Here is a 23,483-nt window from a genome sequence, read left to right on the forward strand (position 1 = left end):
TTTTTTTTTGCACTGATTTTGATTTGGGCTTTTTCCCTATAAATTAGTTACACAGATCAGATGAGGTATGTATGCAGTTATAAATTTTTGTTATGGTTATAGTTGTCTATTTTTTATAGTTGCCTATTATTAAAAGAATAGTTAAGCATATTTCTATATACTAGCAATGAGCAATTAAAGACAACACAAAAGTGTAAAAATATTACCATGCACAATAGCACAAAAGAAATAACATGCTAGATGTTATTCTAACAAAACATGCATAGATCTTTTTTTGAGGGGTACCAGGGATCAAACTCAAGACCTTGTGCTTGCCAGGCAGGCACTTGGGCCACTGAGCTATCGCCCTGGCCCCATGTAGAGATATTTGTAAGGAAATCAAAGACAACAGAGTTGGAGTGATAGACTATGATTATGGATTAGGAAACTTACCAGAGTGACAATGTTAATTTTCTCCAAACTGACCTATAGATTTAGTATAATTGCCAGGAGTATTTTGATTAGAGATAAGCTGATTCTAAAACTATATGGAAATGCAAAGGAACCAAAAGAGCCAAGCAAGTGTAAAACAGAAGAACAAAAAGCGAAATCATTACTTTACTTTAAGAGTTGTACAAGTATAGTCCTCAAGGTGTGGAAGCATTGGAGAAGGGTAAACACATAGATCAATGGGCCAGAATGGAGTCCAGGTTCTGATAACCTCACAAATAGGATCAGTTTATTTATTTATTTGTTATTTTAAAATATATTTAGGACAGGGTCTACAGGGTCTCACTATATAGATCAAACTCATAGTGATCTTCCTGTTGTCAGCCTCCCAAGTGCTGGGATTACAGGGGGACGCCACCACGCCCAGTCTCAATCAACTTCTCAGCGTGCCCTGGGGCCAGGGCCAACATGGTATACTAGGGAACGAACCCAGGCCGCTGTGCTCTCCCTAAGCAGGTGCTTTAGTCCACTGAGCTATCTGGCCAGCCCTGATTAGTTGATTTTGACAAAAGTACATAGGCAACCATTCAAGAAAGTATCATCCTTTCAACAAGTGATATTGGAACTAGTGGACATCCATGGGCCCCCACCCCCCCAAAAAAAAAAGAGAGGAGAAAAAAGAAAAGAAAAAGAATCTCAAACTAAAATGACATTTTATATAAGACTTAAAATGGCTCATACATTTCTACTTACAAGGCAAAACTCTAAAATTTTGAAAGAAAGCAGGCATTCATCAGGACCTGGGAGTAGGCAAGGAATTTGTTCACCTCACTCCAAAAGCCTGACTTTTAAAAGAATAAAGTGGATAAAGTGAACCTCATCAAAGATGAAAACTTTTGTAAGAAATACAGTTAAGAGAAAGAAAAGACAAGCTAAAGACTTGAAAGAATATTTGTAAATTTCACATAAGAGAAAAATCTTGAAACCTAAGATACAGAAATACTCAACAAGAAGAAAATAAATAATCTGGCATAAGTTAGAAAAATACTTGAATAAACACCAAAGAGGAGGCATGTGGGGCAAATTGGCAGAGTCCAGCAGTAATAATCATTTGGAAAATGTGGCTCCACCCATGAGAAAATTCCACCACAACTCCCACTGGAATGACTAATACAAGACACTGGCCATGGAGGCTCGGAAGAGCTCAGCGGCATCAGTGCCTGCCTGGCAAGTGCGAGGTCACGAGTTTGATTCCCAGTACCAAAAAAAGATTCATTGGCCATACTCAGTGCTGGGGAGAATGGGAAGCAAACAGAACTCATGCACAGCCACTCGGGAAAACAATTTTGCATTTTATTTTATAATTAATCATGTGCTTATCATTTGACCCTATAATCCCAGTTCCTTCTTTGAATGATAAGAAGAAAAGATATACTTTTGGAAATTATTTTTTTTGTAATGACTCTTTGATCATCAACCTTTTGAAAGAAAAAGAGTTTAAACCTCAAAAATTACCTTTACATAAAATCCAGCACATGAATGCCTACAGAAGATCAGTCCACAGTCACTAAATACTACAAGCGACCCAAATATACTTAGTGGGTGAAAGGGTCAAATCGCTGTGGTATGTCCAAGCAAGGGACTACTACTCAGCAGTGGAAGGGGACAAACTTTCAGTACATGCATTAAACTTGAAGGCATCTCCAAGTGTGCTGAGCGAAAGGAGCTATTCTAAAAGATTTTATGCTACTTGGTCTCATTTGTATGACATTTTTGAAAAGAATAAACCACTGTGGTGGGGGAGGCAAAAAAAAAAAGAATAAGCCATTGCAAGGGAGATCAGAGCAGGAATGGCAGGGGCTGGGGTCTCAAAGGAGATAGATGATGGTCTGAATACTAAGGGACAGTAGGACGGAGGTGTTCGGGGGTGATGTGTCCTGACGGTGGTGGTAGTGCAGACTCTTATACCTGTTAACATTATAGAGGAATACAAAATTAAGTCTATTGTACTGTATATTACTCTATAAAATAAAATAAGGCCATGTGACATGGTCTATTAATGTTAAGCTCACAATTGCATGCATGGAAACATTATACCATTTTGTGAATTTACTTCCAGTTTCTGCAGAGGAGGCAGGCATCTCTACAGCCTGCATCTCCTGCCTGCCACAGACCTCTTCTTGCACTCCTGCCCTTGGTCAGGATGTGCTCCCCTTCCAAATGCTCTTCTTTCTGGGTCATGAGACACCTCTGGCTAGAACACCTTAGTGCAGAAGGCCTTTCTAGCTGTCCACAGCACTTCACCTCTGCAGGAAGATTCTGATTTTTTAGAGGAAAAAAATGACAGACTTCCTCATACCCCTCCAAGCATGTGACATGCTGATTCACAGAAAATACAAAGAGGACAAAGGAGAACAACCACAACATACTTATGCTGTAGCTGTCTGGGAAGAGCTCATACCATAACAGGAAGGCACCAACCTTGGGTTTGCCATCACAACCAGGGGCCCTGGGCAAGCTGCACGGTACAGCACATCTCTGCTTCCTCACATGGAAAATTAAAACAGGGATTTGCCGAGAGAATTCTAGCTGTAGTAATTCTCTGGTGACAGTCACATCTCGTAGCACTTCCTGACCCTAGACCTGTTGCTAAGGAGGATTTGTGTGTGTGTGTGTGTGGGGGGGTGTCACAGGAAAGGCCCAGAGCCACATCTCAGTTGTCACAGGGTGACATCTGGTACAGGGGACTGCATGGGTCGGAAGGGTGCTGTATGTGAGCCACCCTTCAAAAACATTTTTTATCACAGTAAAATATACACAATACAAATTTCACCCTTTTAACTATCTTATGCACAATCCAGTGGCACTGAACGCACTCACATGGTGTGCAGCCACCACACCGTCCCTCACTAGAACATGTGCACTCTCCCAGTCTGAAGCTTTGTCCCACTAAACACTGACTCCACAGCCCCATCTCTCTCCAGCCCCTGAAACCACTACTTTGCTTTCCGCCTCTGTGGATTTGAACTCTAGGTCCCTCCTGTGAATGGCTAGCCCAGTAGTGGCTGTGTCATACCTGGCTTAGGCAGCAGTGTCCTTGCGGCCCTTATGCCATAGCACGTGTGAGCACTTGCGTCCTTTAGAAGGATGAACAATATTCCACTATATGTGGTCATCACACCGTGCTTATCCATTCATCCACCAAGTGGATATTCAGGCGTTTCCTCACATTGATTGGCTATTTTCATCTTGTAAGGGACTCAGGTGCTCCTAGCTGATCTGATCTGGTTATGGCACTCAGGTGCCCTCAGGCAGTCATGCCCAAACTGCCCCTCTCCTTCCCTCATTTGCCTGAAGAGAACCTCTCCAATCCCAGTATGGATTCCAGTACTCAGCAGCATGGTGGTGCCGCCATTCTAAAGGCCAATGACCATCTGTGTGTGAAGGTCACGGACAGCTCAGGTTCCCTGGGTGAGAAGCATGTCCCCCACCCCCATCAGTGGCCTGACCAGGTGTGCGTAATGTGCCTTAGGTAGGGGGGAAGCAGCAGCAGAGTCTCTGCAGGATGAGAAGGCAGGAGGAGTCTGGCTGCAGCTGGGTCCTCCCTCTGCATCTCAGGCCCACCTCTGCTGTCTTCACTGGCCAAGTCACCTTGTTCTCCACCAATGTAGCTAGCTCACTCCTTGAGATTCGAATCTCGGTCCATGCCTACCCTGTTTCAAGTTACTTGTCTTCTTTACAGATGATTTAGAGGTCCAGGAAATCCTTGAGTAGTGGCACACACCTGTAGTTGCAGCTACTCAGGAGGCGGAGGCAGGGGGATGGAAAGCTTGAGGCCAGCCTGGGCAACTGAGCGAGAACTTCATCTCAAAATAAAAAATAAAAGCAGTGGGTTTGATTCCCAGTATAGGGGTGAGGGGCTGACAAAAAGAAGCACAGGACAAACAGTAAGGCAAATGCAACATGAGCAAGAGGGCCACAGTTAATAGCTCGCCTGGCAGGACTGGAACGGGGAGGCCAAGCCCTTGACACTTGGTCTTCCTCCACCAGACCAGGTGAGGGCATTTCTGCAACTGTCTGGCTGGTTTATGTGGCACTGAATATCTGGGACGAAGGAGGGCTAGAAAAGTGCCCTAATGCAATTTTTTTCTATCATTTAAAAAATAATATATACTCACATACAGGTAAATAAAAAGTTTGTGGAAATTGTAGGAAATTTTTTTTCTTTTTTGGTGGAACTGGGGATTGAACTCGGGCCCTTGCACTGGTCAGGCAAGCGCTTATTCTACTGAGCCATCTCCCTGGCCCCTTGTGGAAATTGTAGCAAACTGGATGATGCTTATTTATACTTTGATGACATTTTTAGGCCTAGTTTTGTGCATTAACACAGGTAAATTTGCTATTGGCTTTAACAGGGATCAGACTGTGCATGCACACTCTTTTGTTAGCCTGGATTTTCCTTTTTACTAAATAGTACATCATGCATCTTTTTTCATATCAATGTTCATTTGCATCTTGATTAATAAAATAACAAAACAAACTTCTTGAAGGAAGTAAAACAACATTATACTGAATCGTTTTTAAAAACTGTGGGAAGGGTTCACGACCAATCATTTCATTTATCTTTAAATGAATTTCTCCTTTGGCATGTTTGCACCATTCTTGAAAAATTAATTTTCCCTCAACTTGCAACAATGCCTGTGGCCAGCAGGGTGCGCTCGTTGCCACGGCTCTGGCTTTGGGCGCAGGTTCTGTCAGGCCTGAGGAAGGGATTTGCTGCTGTTCCCGTTGTCTCAGTCAGCAGCTAGAGCTCTCCAACTTGGGAGTCGCACTGGAGATTAGCTCCTGACCGATGCCTATCAAATCAGTGGGCCTGAGACTGGAGAACAGTAGGTTCCCATGAACACAGAAACTGTGTCATGAACTCAGGGAGGAACGCAGATTGGCAATCACTCCATCCGGTTCGTGGAAGGAGACCGACCAGTTCTAGTCCTTCCGGCCCAAAAGAAAGTGCTCAGTCACGAGAAAATTAACTTCCTTGTGCCTGAGATGCCATGGCTAGGAAGGAAAAAGGTTCTACGGACTCTTACTTTATCTTCTGCCCGACAGAGGAATTCCAACTTCCCAGAACCCATACTTGCAGGGTGGAGCGTGCTCAGTGCCTGATGCCCAAGTTCCGCAATGTCTCGGAGCCTGGGGACCCTGGGGACCCTGTGCAGGCCGCTCAGACTCCGCAGTCCTCCGCTTTCTGCGCTCAGCCTCCACCCTCTCACTTGCTCTTGCTTTCTGGGGAAATGCACATTGTGCCAGCGAAAGCCCAGAAACTAAGCTAGTCCTAGCCAGCCTGTCGTAGGGCTCGCCCTACGTCAACACCTGCTCCAGTGTGCCCCTCTTCTCCATCCCTGTCCCCGGGGTGGACAAGGCCACTCATGGAAAGGTGTTTCCTTTCACATACCTTTCACATATCATCGATGATGCCCTGCCTCCATTCCAATCAGAAAGTACATTTTTGCTGTTTCTGCTTGTACTGTATTTTATTATGTTCAAGTTGCTGGGAAACTGGTCGTTCTTACGACTGGGTGCTCTGACTTCTCTACCCGTGAGCAGGAAGTTGTGCGCATGTGTATCTGGAGCCCTGCCTTCCATTCACTACGAACCTGAAACTGGTATTCTTATGGAGGGGCGCTCACCTTTCTCTACCCAAGCCTGCCTCGGTCTTTTCCTGCTCAGGGGCTCGGCGCTGTCTTCCAGTGCCTGGGCAGAGAACTTAAGTGAACATCAGCACCCAAGAATGCGATAGATCCCTTCTGCCCTTTCCGAAGGCCACCTTCCAGGAAAGTGTCACAAATATACCCTGTCGGGCACATTCAAGTCAGTGACTTAGTAGAGCTCTGACAATCATCTTACTGGCATTTTTTCTTTTAACCAAATAAGGGCCAAATTCTCAGAAAGTGCATTTCCCTCTGTGTCTCCAGAAGAGACTGCAGGGAGGGTGTCCGGAGAGCAGTTCTTCTGGGCTTTACAACCAAAGATGCTCGCGACCTCCCCCGCCCTCGCTGCGGATGAACCCGGACAGACAGCTCTCATGCACCCGGACATTCTACAAGTGTGGGCACTGGGACGAAAAGGTCCACGGATGTCTTGCCACCTCTCCTTTTCCAATCTCCTTCTTTAGACAACTCTAACAAGTGTTTTTTTTTTTTTTTTTTTTTTTTTTTGCAGAACCAGGGTTTGAACTCAGACCCTTGTACTTGCCAGGGAAGCGCTTGTCCTACTGAGCCATCTCCCCAGCCCCATAACGAGTGTTCTTGCGGACAGTGCAGGGACAGAAGCTCATGTTAGAAACAAAACCTCAGCAGCTGACAGGAAAGTTCACTGCCCTTTCACCTGGCACAAAGGAAGTCACATGGGAGAGAAATGAAGTTCAAATAATTGTGTGCTTGTTTTATTATTTCAAGAGTACATAGACTTACCTTATACTATGTTCCCGGGAGCTAGAAATAAAAATTTGCTTTTGTATGAGAAAAAGAAATGAATACCTAATGGCGTCTATCAGTCACGGCATTTAACATCTAGGCAACTTGAAAAGTTTCACTGCGTCTCTAGAAAACGCGTTCCTAATGACTTTGGTGAACGCTGATATTTAGATCAACAAATGCAAGTCTGCCTAATGAGATATGTTTCAATTTCCTTGTCACTTTTAGGGACTTACTTCTGTATCATTAACCCGAGAGGCCCTGCCTGTTCCTCCGCACCTCATCACTAGTGGGGTGCGTGGCATGAAGCCCTCCCTTTGGTCCACGTGACCCAAGACGCTCCCGCACCAACAGGGTTCCTGATCCTTCTTCCTTCCGCTTGAGCTGCACGTGCGGCTGCCACCCACATAGCTCTGCTGGCCAGTCCCCCCTTCCCCTGCTTCCCAAAATCTTTTGTACTGTGGCACTCCGAAAAAACTCAGCAGCCAGGGAAGTGTGGAGCCCTTTTCAGAGCCATGAGAGATAATGGTGTCTCTGCTTTGATGATTTGCCCCAGTAAAAAAGGACACGGGGCATTGGGATCGGCAGCATTATTATTTTTTTTTTTTCTTGTAAGGTAGAAATAAAACTAAGGGAGCTTCTAGCCTATTGTATTTTCAAATCTGAGAGCCATAATGCTTCCCTTTAAAGTGAATAGATCTTTTCTATCTTCTTCCCTTGTTTTACATTTAGTGCGCAGCTCATAAAAATCTTTCAGATCCCTTCGAAATCTTGTTTAAATGACTTCTCTTCCTTAAAGCCTTCTTGAAAGAGGGCGTGCATGGCTGGCTTCCTCCTTCCCACAGAGGCATTCTTGGATTTTGATCTCCACAAGCGTTCTTCACTTGGGCACTGCCAGGGAGGGCAGCAGCCAGCAGGGAGCCTCTTAGATGGCGGGTCCTGGCATTGCTACTTCACTCTAATGCCAGCACTACAGCAGCTGAGATGGTGCTGATGAAATCAACACTGAGTAGGCATGCGTATCAGGGGCTCTGGGCTGGTGACAGATCACACATCTTACTGCCTCGTGTGTGTGTGCGTGTGTGTGTGTTTCCACATGCAACTCTTTTTGATCACTTCGTTACATTTACCCAGACATTCATCTCTAGGCTGAATTTATACATAGAAACTCAAATTCCTATTTCTGATCCCGTCTAGGACCCAGGTCCACAAGGCCCCTGTACTTTCAAGCCAATGATTCTCCAGGGCTGCTGCTTGCTATCCAACTCTCCTTGTATCACTCACACTGAAGTAAAGGCTGCATTCCCAGTGCCCAGAAGGAGGCATATAAGCATCCAACTAGACAGACATATGTGCAGGGCATGGAGCAGGGTGCAGGTCGGAAGGTGCCCACTCGCAACAGAGTTCACAGTGAGCAACACAAACAAGCCTGTTCCTGGTGGTGCAGCTGACTCACTATCCTCAGTCCTCATGGGCCCAGATCTGTCTGCCGGTGGACGCCATGCCTGGGAACATAAACCTCTTCAGGAACAGTGTCCATTTCCAGGCGTAACTTGCTCAGGCAAGCTCCTCATGGTGCCTGTGGATGCAGCGTTCCTCATGAGGCAGAAGGTTGCGAGCTGTGAGCAGCGGCTCAGGGCAGGCAGGATGGCACAAAGCTGGGTATCCGTGATCCCACAGGTTTCCAATTGCAGGGTGGTCAGGGCAGCTGCAGCATCATCCAGTATAACTCAAAGGGGCCAGGTTTAAAGTCAGTCAGCTTGATACCACTGAGATCCAAGCATTTCAGCTGTCTGCACTCTGGGCAAGCTGCTTCCAGTCAGTGTGTGGAAGCCGGCGGTTGTATTAACAAGAGCGTCTCCAAAGGGAATTATCAGGCACCTGAGCACCTGGGTCAGGTGGCCTTCTAGGAAGGACACAGAGTCCACTTAAACCTCCTGCAGACAGTGAAGCTTAAGGAATTCAGAGACACTTGGGTGACCCACTGCTCTCTCCTCTCTGGGGAAATACGACAGGCACAGAGACGTCAGAGAGAGCTTGTGGATTTTGCAAGATGAATAACAAGCCAGAGTGAAGGGTGTCCCACAGCCACTGACCTCCACCTCCTACACAGAACCAGGGCTCAACATCTGCAGGACCTCTATGACATTCTGAATGTATGTGTCTTTAGTGGGCAGCTTTGTACAGCTGAGCTGTACCACACCTCTCTTCTGAACTCATTTGAGGAGGTGGCACTGGAATAGACTAAGAGATCTTAACTGATCCGCAAGCCTAAAATCACTTTGAGCAGCTGGTTTTCCACTGCCTGTGGCTCACTCTTCTCTGTTTTTCTCCTCTTCTGGCTTCTGAGGAGCAGGCTTCCATCTGGCTTCCAGCCCAGACCCTTCAGAAGCTGTGGCATGTGACCTGCATATCTAGCGCTTGCAGCTTCAACTTCCTGGGCAAACCCTTGGGTCAGAATTACATCCAGCCCATCTAGCATGGCTTGGAAGGTCTCTAGGTTCCTCTTCTCCAGATGGACAACATCCAGCTGAATTTGTGATGTCCCTGGCTTCCTCATGTTCATCAGTGCCCTCAGGAGCAGGTAGGGAAAGGGCTGGGACAGCAGCATGGCCCTCAGGACCTCAGTGTGGCATCTGGTGATGGCTTCCATGAACACTGGTGGGAAGAGCTCCCCTGGCAAGTCTTTCATGGCCTCCAGGGACAAGCCCCTATCTGTTAACAGCTTCTGCACTGCCAGCTGCAGGACTATAGGTGGGGACCAGCTGCTTGGCCTGGTGAATCTGGGAGACCGCAGATCCAGGGCTGGATGCAATTGGCCAGGAGCTCAAGGATCCCAGGAAGCCAGGCAGCAGATTCTAGGTCCCATTGATGGCCTGTGTTGGCAGAGGATCTTCTCCTTTTCCTTTCCCCCTCCTGTGCCTGAGCATCAGGACACTCTTCCCATCCCACGAAGCCACCACGGGGCACTGCAGCTCCTCTCACCACCACCTGTTGGCTGTAATTCTGACTTTGTATACATTCTTCAGAGGGAGCTACTGTGCCACAAGTCCAGTTGACCAGCTTCTAATACATTTCAAGAAGGGAGCATAGCTTTTTTTCTGGCAAAACCAGTGCATTTTAAATCCTGAAATCTAGACTCTTTTCCTACCAGAGGTAGACAGAGTTTTTCTTGTGTTTTTGCCCTTTGCAGGGTTTAAGAATATATTTGTCTCTGAATCACTGACTCAAAAAAATTTAATTAAAAGCTGTGGACTTCTCTTTCTAGAAGCCATGCCATATCAACCAAAGGGTTTTCTCTGTTGCTGGAGAAATTGAGACAAGCCGTTCATTCAGGTGGAGATTTCAGGTTACCTGCAGCTACTCACAGTGAGCTTCTTCTCAGATGCTGGAAGATGAGGGTGGCCGCCAACCATCCGGTCCTTCCTGTTATTCCACTTGGGGGCTGATGCTCTGTACATGACTTGAGTGGTCAGTTTCCAAGTGTGAAAATTTTTATTTTTAACAAATCAGGAGCAGAAAGCAATTGGGACCCTACTGCAATGTGGTTGGGGGCACATCTGGCTCTGTTTTTTTCTCTGATGTTTCACCCAGGAATAAGGGGACAAATTCCACTGGTAGCATCTGGGGGCTTTACACCCTTTTTCTGGTGATGAAGGGGTTGGCAGCAGAGCCCACCCCGGATAGTGCACTTGGGCCTCAGCCCTGGGTACAGAAAGCTAGGGCAAAGGAAGCAACCTGTCCTTCCAGGCTGTCCTTCCTGTCCTTCTAGGCTGTCCCTCCTATCCTTCTGGACTCCCCAGCCCATAGCTGCTGGGCCCTGAGGGCCAACCTCAATGCCCTTGCCCAGCTCTGTGTCTGGAAGAGGAAGTGATGGAGGTCGACAAATGGCCCTCCTGGGCTGGAAGCTGCTGTCAGGTTGACGCAGAAATCATGGCAGCAGCTTGGTGGCAGCTTGCTCTGAGGGTCATTCTTCTGAGCATCTCCCATGCAACTTTGACAATCACCGACAGTGCCGATTTTCAGGACAAGGCAGGAATGTCTCCGCCTATTGAGGACACACAGAGTGCACGTGGCCAGGGAGCTCCAGTGGCTCTCAGCTCTGGTCAGCTGAGAGCTGGTGGTGAAGGCCTGGCCAGGCCAGCTGCTCTGGATCACGGCTGGGCTGTCTGTTTCCTCCTGAGGGTGGCAGAAGTGGGGCCTGGAGCTGGGCTTGCTCACTGAGAGGATTCCTCCTTTTGCTTCCAAGTATCCATTTTTTAATTTCAAAGAAACCTCTTTTTAGAATAATAAATATGCAGCTGGTGTCATAGCTGACATCAGCCATGCAGCAATAGCCCACGATGCTCTTCTCGGGGCCTCAGAGCTCAGCGCCCTTGACAGAGTGTGGGCACACAGGCAAGCTGGGCTCTGGGAGATTTTCTTCTGAAAGGGAAACTGAAGCAATAACAGGATGTAGACCCAACATAGGTTCAGGGAAAGACTGGTAGGATCAGGGTCTCCCAGGACATATTTGCATTGTCATTGACATGACACTTTTATTTTACAGTTGAGGAAACTGGGGACTGAAAGCAGAAATGCCATTGCCCAGAGCTGTCAGCCTAAGGCAGCGGGCTGGAGCCTCTCAGGCCTTCGGGGCAAATTTCACCCTTGTCCAAGGCTACGTGGAGGGTTGGCACATCCTTCTATAAGTGTGAGTTCCTAGTAGCACAGACACAGGACCCTACTCAGGCGGACTCAGGACGGGTCCCTCCGAGCATTCCCAGTCCTTTTCTCCCCAGTGCAGCGGGGCAGGTGATTGTCTGTGTTCACTGCAGGTGGGTGGCTGAGTAGTAGCAGCTCAGAGCGGGTGGGCAGTAGGTCCAGGGGCATGCCACTGCACTTCCCACACTGTAGTGCACCAAGAGGACAGCTGGCAGGTTCAGATGCAGCCTGAGCATTTTGGCAAACATCTAGGGATGTTAAGAGCCAGGGACAGCCAGTGGGCTTCCACAGAAGAAGAGCAGCCTTCCTGCCAGGGGAGCTGAGGTGAGTGATGGAGCCTGTGGACAGCAGGCCAACCCTTCTTGGCCACCATTTGTCTCTGGGCTTCTAGCCAATTTCACCTGAGCAGTGATAGCGGCTGTTTTTGGGACAGAGCCCCCTGCCTGGGCTCTGTTCAGACTTTCTCTGCAGTGACTTCCCTCCAGCGATAGTCACTGCTGCCTGGTGCCAGCTCCTGCCTGGACCTGAGACCCTGAGATCCAGGATGGCAGTGACAGAGCTGCCCAGATGGCCACTGGAGAAATGCCTGTCCAACTCACAAGTTGTTTCCCATCATTGCTTCATACCTTCTTTCTCCCCAGAATGTTTACTTTTGATTGTCCAACACTGTTCTATTTATCAGCGTATGCACCCTGCCAGGGTGCATACATCTGCCTCAAGGCCCCAGAAAAATGGGCAGTGCTGGTCTCAAGGAGGATGGAAAGTCTCTGGAATGGATAGAAGAACTCCTGGCACAGAGGCCTGCCCCTGAGAAAGCACTCAGCACTGAAATCAATCTTTTCCTTGCGGTTGGCATCCAACATCATGGTCGGGGAGAGGGTTTGAGGGAGCGAGGGAGGGAAGGAGGGAGGGAGGGAAAGAGAAAAAGGGAGAAGTGGTGTGTTGGGGCCACCAGAGTGAGGACCACGGCTCAGCAGCTCTCGTCATCCTACCTCAGGGAGGGGGCTTCGGTTCCTCCTACTGTAAGTTGCTGCCCAGTCTGTGCTTCCATCCCATGGCTCTGTCCCCTCTGCAGGCCTGTTTCAAGTCTTGTATCATAGAATCTTGCGATGATAAATGTATTTCGATATGTATTTCCACCCTTGCAATGCTTTCCCTGTGACTGATTCTGCTAAATTCAATCTCTAGGAATCCCTTAGTCATTTTCTTGAAATAATAAAGAATTCCCCCATACTGGGGAAAGACAATCAACAGCATCCATTCCCTTCGTCAAAGAGCAAAGGCGAGATCCCGGGCTTGGCCACAGAAAACAGCACAGAATTGTGACAGAAGGGAGGCGGTGCTGATGCCCAGCTTCTCAGGGCCGCCACCTCCGCCAGGCACCACTGATTTTGCCTCCGTGGACCAGACAGGTGTGGGCCGCTTCGCACAGGGGCCCTGAACGGCTCTCTGCCCATCAGAAACAATCCTCCCGGATACACTTCTGACAACAACCTTAGCTGCTCCATTGCTTTTCCCATGCTTGGTAGATGGATCAGTGTTACACACCCAGCCCCTACCCTGTCTGATTCATTCTAGTAAAACTCAAGTGTGTACTCCGGCAAACCAACCCAAACCCTGCTCGGACCAGAGCGGGGCATCAGAAAGGAAGAGTGAGCACGAAGAGCCCAGCACTGGAGACCTGCTGTGTCTTACCTACCTGTTAACACATCCTCTGGAGACCAGAGCTCTCCACTGCTGAGGTTGGGCCAGGGATTTAAATGCTTAAGAACAATTTGCCTGGGATGGCCTGCAGGGAGGGGATGGCTGTTTTCCCTCTTTGCTAGCTTTTTTTTTTTTTGAGTGGTACTGGTGATTGAATCCAGGAATGCTCTACTTCTGAGCTATATCTCTAGCCCTTTATATATATTTTTTATTTTGGAATACAGCCTTGAAATTTTGATCCTGTCTCTTGGCCTCCTGAGTAGCTGGGGTTATAGGCCCATAGGCAATGTTTTAAAGGAGAAAAATCAAACATTCTGCTGCAAGTGTTTTACTGAGATCCACCCTGCAATGTCATGGTGCTCCTGGCAGTCTCCATCTCTCTGCGGGGGCTGCGTTCTGAGAGCAGCAATGTGTCTCAAGCAGATGGAAGGAGGGCGCACGGGGGCACCTGGGCAATGAGGGGAGTCCCTGGAGCTCCCGGCTCCACTTGGTCAGGCCACACACTTTTGCTGCAGAACTGAAAATGCTCTTCCCTCCAGCTCTGCACTCCCGGGCCTGGAGCCAAGGCTGTATGCCCAGGCCTACCCCAGTTTGGGTCCAGGTGGTTGCCAGGGAAGCCTGGCTCTGGAGGGACAAGGTACTCTCAGGCATGGCTGCATAGCCATGCCTGAGTCAGATTGTCACACTCTCGGGCACCCTGTATGAGGCCCCCTTCCAAGGACCAGCGATGGGTTCCTTCTGGTGAACTTCAGCCTGTGACTACTCACAGTCTTCACACCACCATTTGCCTTGGCACTGGTCTGGGCTGGCACCTCCATGACCCTGGTGTCTTGGACCCCAGGTTGCTCTCTTCTGGTGTCCCAGCCTTGGCCTGGCTGCCTGGAGGTTGAGGGCAAGTACCTTACTTCCCACTGCCCCTCTTATTCCTAAGAGGGAGGGCACAGTACTCCCGATACTCAACCCTGCTAGTCCAGGCCTGGGCAGCAACACCCTCCTCTGTGGCTTCTGTCCCTGGAACTGCAGCGGGCAGCTGTGGGTTCCCCCTTGCTCCCTTGTGCCACCTGTAACCACCACAGAGGATGTTTTCCTAGTGCGACTCCTTGGCAGCTCCCTGCCCCATGCAGGCAGGCATGGCGGTCACTGGCGCGAGGGAAGCATGACTTCCGTGCTCACGCTTCGAGTACTGCTTTTTCAACCTTGTTCACTTCCCCAGGGGCCAAGGTACACACGGTGACTGCTTTTATCCCAGAGATACATCAAGGGCCCCAGCTTGCTTAGGGCCCCTTGGAACACTCCTCACTAAAGGATAAGTCACAAGGGACATTAGTGTGTACCCCCGCCTTCCCTGAAGCCTCCTGGGTATCTACATATTTTGAGAGGCAGCAGCAGTGACGAAGTGAGGCCAGGCCTGGAGAGGTCCTTCACCTATGCATGCGTGACTGAGTTCAGTGAGGACGCAGTCCTGGGTGGTACCTTCCAAGGCCAGTTCATGGGCTGTTGAGTCCAGACATTAGTTTTTTCCTTTTTTTTTTTTTTTTTGGTACTAGGGACCAAACTTAGGACCTTGTGCTTGCCAGGCAGGTGCTTACGCCTAGAGCCATTCCCCGGCCTCCATGTGCTACTGAGTGAGTACTACGTATCTACTCAGCACTGATTTTCAAAGCACCTTGAACAAGGTCCTGCAAGTACCATGTCTAGGCCAAGGTTTCTTTCTTTTCTTTCTCCTTCTTTCTTCTTTCTTTCTTTCTTTCTTTCTTTCTTTCTTTCTTTCTTTCTTTCTTTCTTTCTTTCTTTCTTCTTCTTTCTTTCTTTCTTTCTTTCTTTCTTTCTTTCTTTCTTTCTTCTCTTTCTTTCAAATATATTTAGTATAGGATCTACAGAGTCTCACTACGTAGATCTGACTCGTAGTGATTCTCCTGTTTTCATCCTCCCAAGTGCTGGAATTACAGGTGTGCGCTCCCACGCCTAGTCTCAATGGTCATCTCAGCATGCCCCGGGTAGTGGGGGCCTGACACAGCACACTGGGGATCAAACTCTGGTCCCTGCATCTGCCTAAGCAGGAGCTTTAGTCTGCTGAGCTATCTGGCCGGCCCTTCTAGGCCAAGCTTCCTATCCCAGGCTCCTCAGCTGCCCCGGCCATGGATATCACAGATGGTCACAATGCAGTCTGTTGCAGCATGCTGACCTGACTGCCTGTCCCATCCTGGCTCACCTGCTCTGTTGTGTTTCTTTGGTTGGGTGGTTTGTAGAATCCTCTTGCCGGGGCCCTCAGGACACACCTCCCTGGCTTTGCCACAACTCACAGATACACCAGATAATTTGCTGTGCTCCTGGGACACAGCAGCACCCTTGAACCAGCCTGCCTGCACTGATGATGTGACCATCTCCGAGGACCCTGTGCACAGGACAGTTCACATGCAGCTGGGGACAGCGACTGTGTCTTACCTTGTACATGTTGCATAGCCCAGGCTGGCTGCGGGCATGAGAGGGCAGAGGGCTCCTGCTCTGCTTTAGCCAGGGTACCTGCCGAGGACACAGAGCGGGCGGCATGAGTCCAGGGTGGGCACAGCCTGCACACCCCACAGTCCTCAGCAAAGCTCCTCCAGGATGGGCGAGGCCAGACCCAGGCAGGGTGGAGCAAGTGGGAGATGGAGGATGTGGGGAGGGTGCTCAGGAGGAGGAGTGATGGGCTGATGGATGGCTAGTCCCTGGAGAGGCCAGGGAGAAGGGGAGGGCAGGACCAGAGAGAAGGAGTGTGGGAAAGACTAGGGAGAAGATGACTTCCAGAGTCTGTTTCGGGGTTCTGTACCAAATGATGTGATTACATGTTCTCAATGTTGGAACAGGCCCTGGACACGAGTGGCTTCTAAGATAGCAAGGAAGGGGGCATCCATGGTCTGGGCAAAGCATGAAGGAGACTTTCTGAAGTCTGTGATGAAGTGGCTACAGTTCCCAATGAATTCTATTTGCAGTTTTATTTTCTTTTGTTATAAGGGTGTCAGCTGTGCATTGCATTTAGAAGCCTAATTCACTTGTGCTCTGCGGGGTTGACTGTAGACATCGCTGTATGGCCTCTTTGGGTCTCCTGTAGGGTATAAGGGAATATCTCTAGTAGTAGCAGTGCTCAAAGTCCCTCTAGCAGCCACACAGTGTGACACTTTCTTGCTGGCATTCTTTTGTCTTATGCTGAAGTTTAGGAACTTGGGAATTTAATATTCTATGGCATAAATTACATGGTAACTCCAACTCTGCTGCTATACATCTTGGAAGATAGGATTTGCCTTGAATCTAGTGTATTCTTCCCATTCTGTTCATTATGAGAGTGTGCACATGATGGGACTGGACAGTGGCACTAGAGGACGGTGGAAAACTATCCACACCAAATGGTGAGAGGGTAAAAGGGAGGGAGGGAGAGGGAGGGGGTCGAGGGAGAGAGTGAGGGAGGGGGAGAGAGAAGGAGGGAGGGAGGAAGAGAGGGAGGGTGGAGAGGGAGGGAGGGGGAGGAGGAGGAAGAGAAGATGTAGGGAGACTGCCTTCCAATGGTGAAAAGATAAAAGTGATGAGTTTCAAGACAATTCTTGTACTGGTTATAGATGAAAGGGATTCTTTCTAAACAGATTAGTGATAGCTCTGTTCGGAGATGACTAAGTAGCAGGGTCCAGAGTGTTAGCGCACTCAGAACTACAGCGGCACCTCAGGTCACAAACCAAATAAACTTTGCCCATAGGCCCACACTGAATCCAAGCAGTGACTGACAGATCTCTCGGATGTGGTTTGTGACCGGCATCCCTGAACGAACTGAGCTCATGCGCCGAGGTGCCGCTGTATTAGTGGAAACTATCACGCTGGAGTTCGCAGCAGCAAATCTGTGGTGGCCGTGGCTTAGCTGTGCGTCTGAAATGCTCCTTCCCACTGTGTGTGAGGGGCTATCTCTAGGCGAGCAGGGGTCGCTGGTGGCTTTAGTTAATGAGTAATGCATTACCAGAGAAAGACACTTGGACATCTAACTTGGAGGATGTCCCCTTGGACAAGCTATGACTGCTCTGTCTTAGTAAGACATAGCTGTGCTCCACCAGTGGCATGCGGGCACATCCACGCTAGGAACTTGTCAACAGCGGAGGAAAATGGTCCCCTTATGATTCTTCTGTGTGACACAAAGCCATCTTTGGGAAGAAAGGCACAGTGAGACATTTACCTAGCTCTGTCTTCTCTACTACCACACCCAGAAAACGTCATTTTTTTCTTTAGCCTTTTCTTCTTTTTAGTAATGATTTCAGGGCATTTAAGAGGGTAGTGATGGATACAACAGAAAGAATTCTTAATCTGTTAAATCAGAGCTTGGTAAGAAATTTCTATCATCCTTAAATCCGAAACCAGAAGATTTTCATATGGGCTGAGATGGAGACAATGATGTGTTCTCCCCAGTAATTACCTATTTTTCAGATATCAAGCTAAGCTGGACATTGACCAGTCAAGACTTGCCTTTTGCCAAATAGTTAATGCTTTTATCAAAAGCAAAGTCAAAGGTGGGGGAAATCAGTGGCCGTAAAATGAAGATGAGTTGGGAAGCAGAAGTTAGAAGACCCGCCGGCAGGGCAGGTCACACAGAGGGAGGGCAGCTTGTGCCTACACTAGCTAAGAGTCTTCTTCCCTCTTGTTTCTCATTTGTCAGCCACCCAAGCCTACCCCAACCTCTGCTGCACCCAGAAGCACTCTCAAGAAGAGCCAGTGAGCTCCTCTTTGTTCCTTGAGATTCCTCAGTTGCCCTCTGAACACATTCCCACCACAGAGCCAGGAGTGGAGGCCACTGGTGTGCTAATTCCTGCTCTGTGTATGCTGGGCCCACCTACACAGGGTCCATCCTCCCCTGAGAGCTGCAGGATCATGCTTTGAGAGAAACACTGAAAACAGCAGAGCAAGAACAGTCATGACAGAAACACCAGGACGCCGTGCTGTCAATGGAGACAGAATGTCTTTGTGGATAAAGGCAGATGAGTGAGAGACTGTGGCCTCGGCCTGCCACTGAGGAAGGAGTGCAGGTGGTCAGACTTACCGGCTGGTCCCGTCACAAGGCCATGGAGATCTCCACTGCACTGTGCAACTGATGAGCCAGTGTCACCAGAAATGATAACTTAAAGTTTACATGCAATTAGTACACCATCCTTGGTCTGTTAAACTGTTTTAATCAATTCATAAAAGGCAGAAATATACATAAAGCAGAAGTTCATAACAAAATCAAGCTGTCATACAAACTGCTAGGGGCAATCATCATTAAATACACAAATATAACTTACAAATGTATCACTTATACAGAGGGTGCAGCAAAACCACTCCCAAAACAGGCACGTCAATCCCAACATAATCTCTCTGATTTCAGTGACAGTGGAAATGGCATCCCAGGGTAACAGAAGGACATAGTAGGTGGCTGGTACTTGAGCCAGAGACGCCCAAGAGCTGATCGGGGTAAAGTCACTGGACAGGTATTTCCTACAGGATGTAGCAGAAAGTGTTGCTATGGGTACAGAAACGAACACAGCCCACTGGGTTATGGTTTCTCTAGAAGGTCTGTGGCCACAGCTCTTGCCACACTGTTGCTGTAAGTGGCTGGGTCAGGTACCACAGCCTCATGAGGAGATGTCACATGGGTCTCTGCAAGCTTTCCTACACTGTGGTGAGCAAAGCCACCACTCCCAGTCCTGACTGCGGGGTCTGACACATCCTCCAGATGCCACTGAGATGCCCTCTACTATGTCCTTCATGTCACTTTGACCTGGTACCCTCTCATGGGGTCACAGAACACAGCACAGAATTAGGACACACCATGTCAACAATGGAGAATGAAGTTACTTGAGAAGTGATGATGTTTAATGAAATTAAAATGCAGTGAAAACCATCACGGAATGAACACCCTGGTTGACTTACAAGACTGACCATACCCCATAGCATCTGTGACTGGACCTGCCCTACCAGCACTGTCACATCTAAGGGCACATAAATAATCTGAATGCTAAGGACATGCTGAGCCCAGCAGGTTATGAATAGAGTTTTTAATGTGAAATAAGTAAAGAAAAATAGGCAAAGCCATCATATGGGGGTTAGCTTTAGAAGTGCGGTGCTATGGAGGAGGACTAGTTCCTCCTGCCCGGCATCCTTCTGCGCGAACTGTGTGGGGCTGTCAACCTCAGCATGTCCACCTCCTTACATAGGAAGGAGTCTCCGGAGCGCACAGCTTCAAGCTGTTGGCTTCTTAGGCCTCAGCAGCCTGGGTCACTAGGGACCCAGGCAGGCAGGAAGGGAGCTGGTGTGCACTTGACCAAGGAAGAGGTGCGGTGACTGAGCCAGTTCATCCAGCCTCTGCCAAGGCTGCCCTTTCCCCACAGAGACCCCACCTTTCCCCCACAAGGCCCTACATTCCAGGGAACCGGAAACCTGTTCCTTAAAGGCCACAGCACAGCCCTCCTTTCTTTCTGAACAACAAAGGAGAATGCTCTCTGTAAATGCACTTTTCATTTATGGCTCCGAGAAGAATATGCCTCCTCAAGGAATTCTTCGTGCACTTTCCTTGAATGTCAGCCCCAGCCGCACAAAGGCTGGTGTTGTCCGTGCATTCCATGCCCCGGGGGTGGCAGCACCTCACATGGTGCCACAGGCCAGCCAGTGCCTAGGGAGGGCAGAGGGGCTGGACAGCAGCCTCTTTAGGGTGATTAGGGGGGCGTTAGAGCCCTGCTGGACTCTGCCATGAAAACTCTGGACAGATGAGCAAACACTGCTTTCTCCAGTTTGGGGTGGGGTCTGGCCCCTCCAGCACCCTTGTGCACTGACAGCTATTTTAGGAACGGAGATGGTGAGACCAACTTTTGTCATGAGCGCCAGTAACGAGTCTCTAGATTGTCTTCGCAAGCTTAAATCTCTCCAAAGCACCTTACTAGCATATTAAAATAAGAGCCCTCCTGATTAACAGGGAAAACTAAAATTAGGAACAAAAAAAAGTACTTAAAAATTGCTCCATACCAGTCTACACCAATAAATACCCAAGACTTCTAGGAAGACTGTGGGTTTATCACTAAGTGATGATGAGTTACATTTGGAATTCCAGTGTCTGACAGCAAACAAATAATCTTTAATAAGGTAGCTGAGTTGGACCCATGCTAGTTACCCCCCACGTGTCTCAGCAGGGACCCTGCGAAGAACCATGCCTGGCTAGCCTGTGTTTGCAGCAAGTTTTGGCACCCAAGAGAAAGGCTGTTGATTTAAAAATCTTTTATATTAAAAACAGTCACTAGTGGAAAGAACTGATAGCTTAAAATTTTAAAAATAATTACTAAACAATTATTCTTATCTCTTAAAATCCTATTTTTTTTTTATTTTTATTTTTTTAGGATCCCTGGTATGCTATTTGCAAAGGCATCTGAGCCTAGAATCTTTTTTTTTTTTTTTTTCCAATGCTGAAATATCAGAGACTTAAAATAATGGTGGCTGTAATCTTTCATGAAGGAAGAGGCACATGGATGCATTTGTAGCTCCACTCTGAGCCGGGCACAATGCTAGATATAAATACTTTCACAACTTTATTTCAACTTAAACCATTACTACAAAAATGAAGCCTGTTAAGGAATTTATGCTAGTTGACCATTTAATCTTTTTGTTGTTTTTGTTTTGACACAGTTTTAATATCTTTTTTCCTGTTCCTTCAATTGAGCAAAACAGCTTGTTTTCAAAACTGGCTACCAGGCCTGCAGATGAGGTGCTTGGCATAACAGCCAGACTTCACCTGGAGTCCAGGATTCACCAAGACGTGCCGTGGCTGATGGATCTGTGTGAAAGGGCACCCCATCGAAGCTGGTGTTAGGAAGAAGCCAGGTGACTGGCATTTCAGGGTGAGCAAATGCTGCCAGACGAAAAAATAAAGCATCCAGAAACACAGACCTGAAGCAACTGGCCAGAACACGAATTCCATAAGCATTTAAGCCATCCCAAATGGGATGCACAGCTAAGTCACAGCGACTGTCACAAGCCGACATCTCAGGTTCCCAGGTCAGTAGTCACTGCCACCTGAGAGCGCCAATGCCCACAGGGAAAGGGAGGCTGACATTTATGATTGTCTCAGCTCATCACGACCATCAGTTACCTTAAGAACTGTGTCCTAGACTAACCTTTAGAATGCGGTAGCTCTAAGTTGCCCTCGGGCTGTTTTGAGGGCATGTCCTCACCACTTGGCTGATGTTCCTTACTTTATTGAAAAGCCTCTTATATTCCACAATGCTTTTCAGAATAAGTGTAATACAGAGACAGAAGAAATCTTAACAGAGTTTTGAGAACACCTACTAAATCAGGGCCTTTTTAAAAAATCACCTTCCCAAAATTAATCACCTATCCAACACTAAGTTCTTGTTTTTTGTTTTATTTTTTAAATTTTTTTTTATTTTTTGGTGGAATGGGGATTGAACTCAGGCCCTTGCCCATCTCCCTGGCCCCCTACTAAGTTCTTATTGCATGCACCCATCTGTGATCTGCACATCATTTGGGCTTGGATGCTTAACAAACTGCAGCACAGCTAACCACCCCCAATCACCAAAGAGGCCACTCTTGGAAAATGGACCACCGAGAGCATTCCCTGGGATACACTGTCATTCCTAGAACATCTGCATTTAAATAGTAAAACTTCTAAGATTCCATATACAATTTAATGAGATCACAAGATAATAAGGTTTTGATTCACAGGCATTCATATGTCCCTCTCCCCTTCCACTGGACTCAGACCAAAGAGAAAGTTCACTCAAGGCGAATTTAAAGCCAGGAGTTTGCTCACAAGGCCTCCTCTACCCCAGTCATGTCACTGTACAGCAACAGGAAGCTAGCAGCACTGACCCAGGAAAAAACGAGCAGAACCTAGCACTGAACCCACAAGTGCGGCGCAGAGGCAGAAGCAGTCAGAGCCCCAAGCACAGGCTAGACAGGCCTTGGAGCGTGGCGTTCCCTGCCATGCCTATGGTCCAGGCATCCTGAGACGCACTGCAGAAGGGCCTTGCATGTCAGAGTCACACCCTGATCACAGTCTCACGCGAGAGGAAAAAGAAAGGAATTAGGTGAAAATAGCCCAAGCAGCAGCCAAGGCCCACTCCCTGGGCCATAAGCTGGCCCAGCACATTAGACACTCAGAGTACACATCACAGCCTCCTCACTAGCCTGGACCACACGGACTGCTCCTTTCCTCTTTCCAGTTAAAATACAGTCCATCTACTCCACAGAGCTCACCTTGCTGGAGCCCCGCTTGGGCGCAGCCCTGTCACTGCTAAAGAAGCGCCCGATGGAGTCAAGGATGCCCGTGTCTCTGTGCCTCGGGAGGAAGCCATGCCTGGCATGGTCCATGGTACTTGCTGTGGCCAGGTACTTGGATCCGTGCCTCTGGGAGGGTCTCTTCTGTGACGCCATCACATCCAGGCCCTCGGAAGTTGCTGCAGTGTCTTCTTGGATGGTCTGGAGCTCGTCGGACTCAGAGGGCCTGTCTTTGAAGGTGTTGTCCTCCCTCCCCGGGGCATCTCGGGAAAAGAGGCGGATCAAGTGGGGGCGGCTCCTTGGGTCAGCTGGGTGGGCGTCCTGCCAGGCATTCTTTGGGTCCACTGTGCGCTTGGAGTCTGTCACCGCCGTGTCCTCAGACGAGGTCCCATTGTTCTGGTTCGCATCTGCCTCTCCTGCAAACAACAATGAGATATGAATACGGGCCTGTGCAAAGCAGTGAGTGGGACAAAGCTGCTTTCTTCCAAGGGTCTTGAACTAGCTGTCTCCTATAAAATCCACAGAATGTGTGCAGTGCTGTGAAGCCCCATGGGAGCCTCAGAGTGCCTGTGACAGAAACCAACCTGGAACTGGCATCTTCGGTGAGGCTGGTTGTCAGAAGATCCTGGGGTTGCTCAGTGCCTCAAGGCCTGGCACCCTGGATAAGACACAGCCGGCCTTCCTCAAAAGGCAGTCCAGCAGACATAGCAGTCATACCAGGACTTGCAGTACTGCCTATGGCATCTGGAGAGCCCTGGAGTTCAGGGACACTGGTTACCTAACAGGCCACTGGTGCATAAGGTGGACATGCTGGGGCTTGGATTTCACAAAAGGTGTTTTTAGTGACACTGGTAAAAATGGAACTGCCCACGGCTTTTTGCAATTCATGCCGTA

The 23,483-nt window shown here is 48.5% G+C and overlaps 1 protein-coding gene across 4 annotated transcripts in view; it reads right to left on the bottom strand.

Moving 5' to 3' along the window:
* Mbp (myelin basic protein) overlaps window positions 1–23,483 on the bottom strand; it is a 130,448-nt gene that overhangs the window by 18,992 nt on the left and 87,973 nt on the right. For 2 of the 4 annotated variants that reach the window (XM_004640194.2, XM_004640192.2), the window contains exons 4-5: window positions 22,569–23,005; window positions 15,759–15,836 (exon numbers count right to left, since the gene is read on the bottom strand). In XM_004640194.2, coding sequence (XP_004640251.2) covers window positions 15,759–15,836; window positions 22,569–23,005 — 515 coding nt within the window. The remainder of the gene's footprint in view (window positions 1–15,758; window positions 15,837–22,568; window positions 23,006–23,483) is intronic. The other 2 variants (XM_004640196.2, XM_023700055.1) reach the window with 1 other exon arrangement.

This window comes from Octodon degus, unplaced genomic scaffold (assembly GCF_000260255.1).
Source record: "Octodon degus isolate 3935 unplaced genomic scaffold, OctDeg1.0 scaffold00120, whole genome shotgun sequence".
In the NCBI taxonomy this organism is placed as follows: domain Eukaryota; kingdom Metazoa; phylum Chordata; class Mammalia; order Rodentia; family Octodontidae; genus Octodon; species Octodon degus.